A 3,121-nucleotide genomic window follows, 5' to 3' on the forward strand; every position below is an offset into this window, starting at 1 on the left:
ACTACGCCCTTGCTGGCATACTGAGATTGACAGACAGCTCTCAGCAGGGGCAAGGGAGGGGAAGGGAGAGGTTGTTGGCACACCTGGGGAAAGAACCGGGATGACTGAGACAGGTTATTACATCACACTGCAACACCCCACTGCTGGCTGGGCTGGGGTGGGGAGGGGGAAAGCCGGCTCTGAGTGGGGTCATTCCCTGCAGTGACATCTACCGGACGAAGAAGCAGTTGGCCAACTTCCAGGAGATGCTGGAGAATATTTTCCTGCCACTCTACGAGGCCACGATCCACCCTGCCCAGCACCCAGAGCTGCACCTCTTCTTGGAGCATGTGAGTGCTGCGTCCTGCTCCTGGGGACACCCCAGCCCAAACCCAGCTGGAGCGAGGGGTGGCATCTCACCCTGGGGCTCTCTGTCCTGCAGGTGGATGGCTTTGACAGCGTGGATGATGAATCCAAACCAGAGCACCACATCTTCAACCTGGATAGCCCTTTGCCAGGAAACTGGGTGGAGGAGGACAACCCACCCTACTCCTACTACCTGTACTACATGTATGCCAACATGACAGTGCTCAACCACCTCCGGCGGTAAGGACATGGCACATCCCCAATTCCCCATTCCTGGCCCGGAACCCGGGCCCCTCAGGAGGTTCTGGGGAGGTCACAGGGTGATGCTGACAGTCAAACACCCCTTGCAGGAAGAGGGGCTTCCACACCTTCGTCCTGCGCCCACACTGTGGTGAGGCCGGTCCCATCCACCACCTCGTGTCGGGGTTCATGGTCTCAGAGAACATCTCCCACGGGTTGTTGCTGCGCAAGGTGAGTGGGGACGGGGTGTCTGGGGGGGCTGGGGGTGTGGTGGGACCCCCCCTTACCCTGCTGTGCCCCACAGGCCCCTGTGCTGCAGTACCTGTACTACCTGGCGCAGATTGGCATTGCCATGTCCCCGCTGAGCAACAACAGCCTCTTCCTGAGCTACCACCGCAACCCCCTGCCCGAGTACCTCTCACGGGGGCTCATGGTCTCCCTCTCCACCGATGATCCCCTCCAGTTCCACTTCACCAAGGTGAGCATTTGAGGGGGGCACCATCCAGTGACCCCCAGAGGGGCTGTGGGGTGGGCACAGGCTGGGTCATGGGATGAGGTCAGTAGTGGGGTGGGGTTGGTGGTGAGGTGGGGCCGCTGGCAGCACTGATGGATTCTGGAGGGTGCTGACGGTGTAGAGGGATGGGAGGAGGTGGGGACCCCCGTCCTGCCTGAGGGGTCTGTTTGGTGGGAGCTGAGGGGTGTCTGTCCCCAGGAGCCGCTGATGGAGGAGTACAGCATCGCCACCCAGGTGTGGAAGCTCAGCTCCTGCGACATGTGTGAGCTGGCCCGCAACAGCGTCCTCATGAGCGGCTTCTCCCACAAGGTGAGGCCCATTCCCTCATTCCCAATTCTGCAGTTTGCCTATTCCTGATTCCCATTTGCCCCCATTTCTCCATTCCCCAATTCCTCCATTCATTTGCCCAACCCTCTTCCCATTTGCCTCCATTCCCATCCCCAATGCCCACATTTGTCCACTCCCATCCTCAATTCCCCCATTCCCAATTCCCATGCACTCCCAGTTCCCCCATTCACAATTCCCATTCACACCCAGTTTCCCATTCCCACTCCCAGTTCCCGCATTCCCAATTCCCATTCACTCCCAGTTCCCCCATTCACAATTCCCATTTATACCCAGTTCCCCCTTTCCCAATTCCTATTCACACTCAGTTCCCCTATTCCCACTCCCAATTCCCATTCCCACTCCCAATTCCCCCATTCCCAGTTGCCCATTCCCACTCCCAGTTCCCCCATTCCCGATTCCCATTCATGCCCAGTTCCCCTATTCCCAATTCCCATTCACACCCAGTTGCCCATTCCCCCATTCCCAATTCCCGTTCACTCCCAGTTCCCCCATTCCCCATTCCCCCGTTCCCAATTCCTATTCAGTCCCAGTTCCCCCATTCCCAATTCCCATTCACCCCCAGTTCCCCCATTCCCTTTTCCCATTCACCCCCAGTTCCCCCATTCCCAATCCCCATCCACTCCCACTTCCCCCATTCCCAATTCCCATTCACGCCCAGTTCCCCCATTCCCAATTCCCATTCACCCCCAGTTCCCCCATTCCCACTCCCAATTCCCCCATTCCCATTTGCCCATTCCCATTCCCCCTCCCCGTGCACTGGGAGCACTGGGGCAGCGCCGGGGCCATGTCCTCCTCCCCCAGGTGAAGAGCTACTGGCTGGGTCCCAACTACCTGAAGGAGGGTCCGGAGGGGAACGACATCCGCCGCACCAACGTGCCCGACATCCGCGTCAGCTACCGCTTCGAGACGCTGTGCCAGGAGCTGACCCTCATCACGCAGGCGGTGCAGAGCGCCGAGCTGGAGCCCATCCAGGAGGAGGACGTGCTCACCATCTCCCTGGGCACCCACTGACCCGCAGATCCCCCCTGGGCTCCGCAGCCGTCCCCCCGCCCGCTCCTGCTGCTGTCCTGGTGCCGCTGCAGGGCGCGGTGTTTGTTGAGTCCTCTCCGTTTCATCTTGGTTTGGTCGTTTTATGGGTGGTTGTTTTTGTCTTTTTCTGTTGTTTTTAACTGGGGTCTCCTTGCTGGCTTGGGCCCTGCTGGCTCGAGGAGGTGACAGAGGGGAGGGCACAGCCAGGGGCTCCCAGTGACAAGTCGGGGTCCTGGGAGCTGCTGTGGTGACAGTGGGGGAGTGCCAGCCCAGCCCCACCTGGGTCCTGATGCCCTGGTGCCCTCTCAGCCTGCTCTTCCACCCCGTGGGGACAACCAGAGGAACCCAGAGCCGAGGTCTCTGCTGTCAGTGGCCCAGAGCACAGGGGGATGGTGCCTGCTGGGGGATGCTCCATCCTCATCACCACAGGGAGGAAGGCAAGGGGTGGCATGGGGAATGTTTCATCCTCACCACCTCAGGGATGAAGGAGAAGGGGACCAGGTGACAATGTGTCCCTGTCCCCAACACTCCCAGGAGATGTTTGTTTGTGGCCCAGATCGGGCTGGACCAGGCTTCTCCCATCCCGGTGGGGCATTGCCCCCTCTATTCCTGCAGTCTCCCATCCCAGTGCTGCTCATCTGCATC

General features: G+C 60.0%; 1 protein-coding gene across 1 annotated transcript in view; it reads left to right on the forward strand.

The window, feature by feature from the left end:
- The window catches only part of AMPD2 (adenosine monophosphate deaminase 2), a 6,603-nt gene extending 4,023 nt beyond the window's left edge, over window positions 1-2,580 (forward strand). The window contains exons 11-16 of the mRNA XM_005426841.2: window positions 203-329; window positions 422-585; window positions 696-816; window positions 890-1,063; window positions 1,298-1,408; window positions 2,249-2,580. Coding sequence (XP_005426898.1) covers window positions 203-329; window positions 422-585; window positions 696-816; window positions 890-1,063; window positions 1,298-1,408; window positions 2,249-2,458 — 907 coding nt within the window. The 3' untranslated portion in view covers window positions 2,459-2,580. The remainder of the gene's footprint in view (window positions 1-202; window positions 330-421; window positions 586-695; window positions 817-889; window positions 1,064-1,297; window positions 1,409-2,248) is intronic.
- The last annotated feature ends 541 nt before the right edge of the window (window positions 2,581-3,121 follow it).

This window comes from Geospiza fortis, unplaced genomic scaffold (assembly GCF_000277835.1).
Source record: "Geospiza fortis unplaced genomic scaffold, GeoFor_1.0 scaffold26, whole genome shotgun sequence".
Lineage (NCBI taxonomy): Eukaryota > Metazoa > Chordata > Aves > Passeriformes > Thraupidae > Geospiza > Geospiza fortis.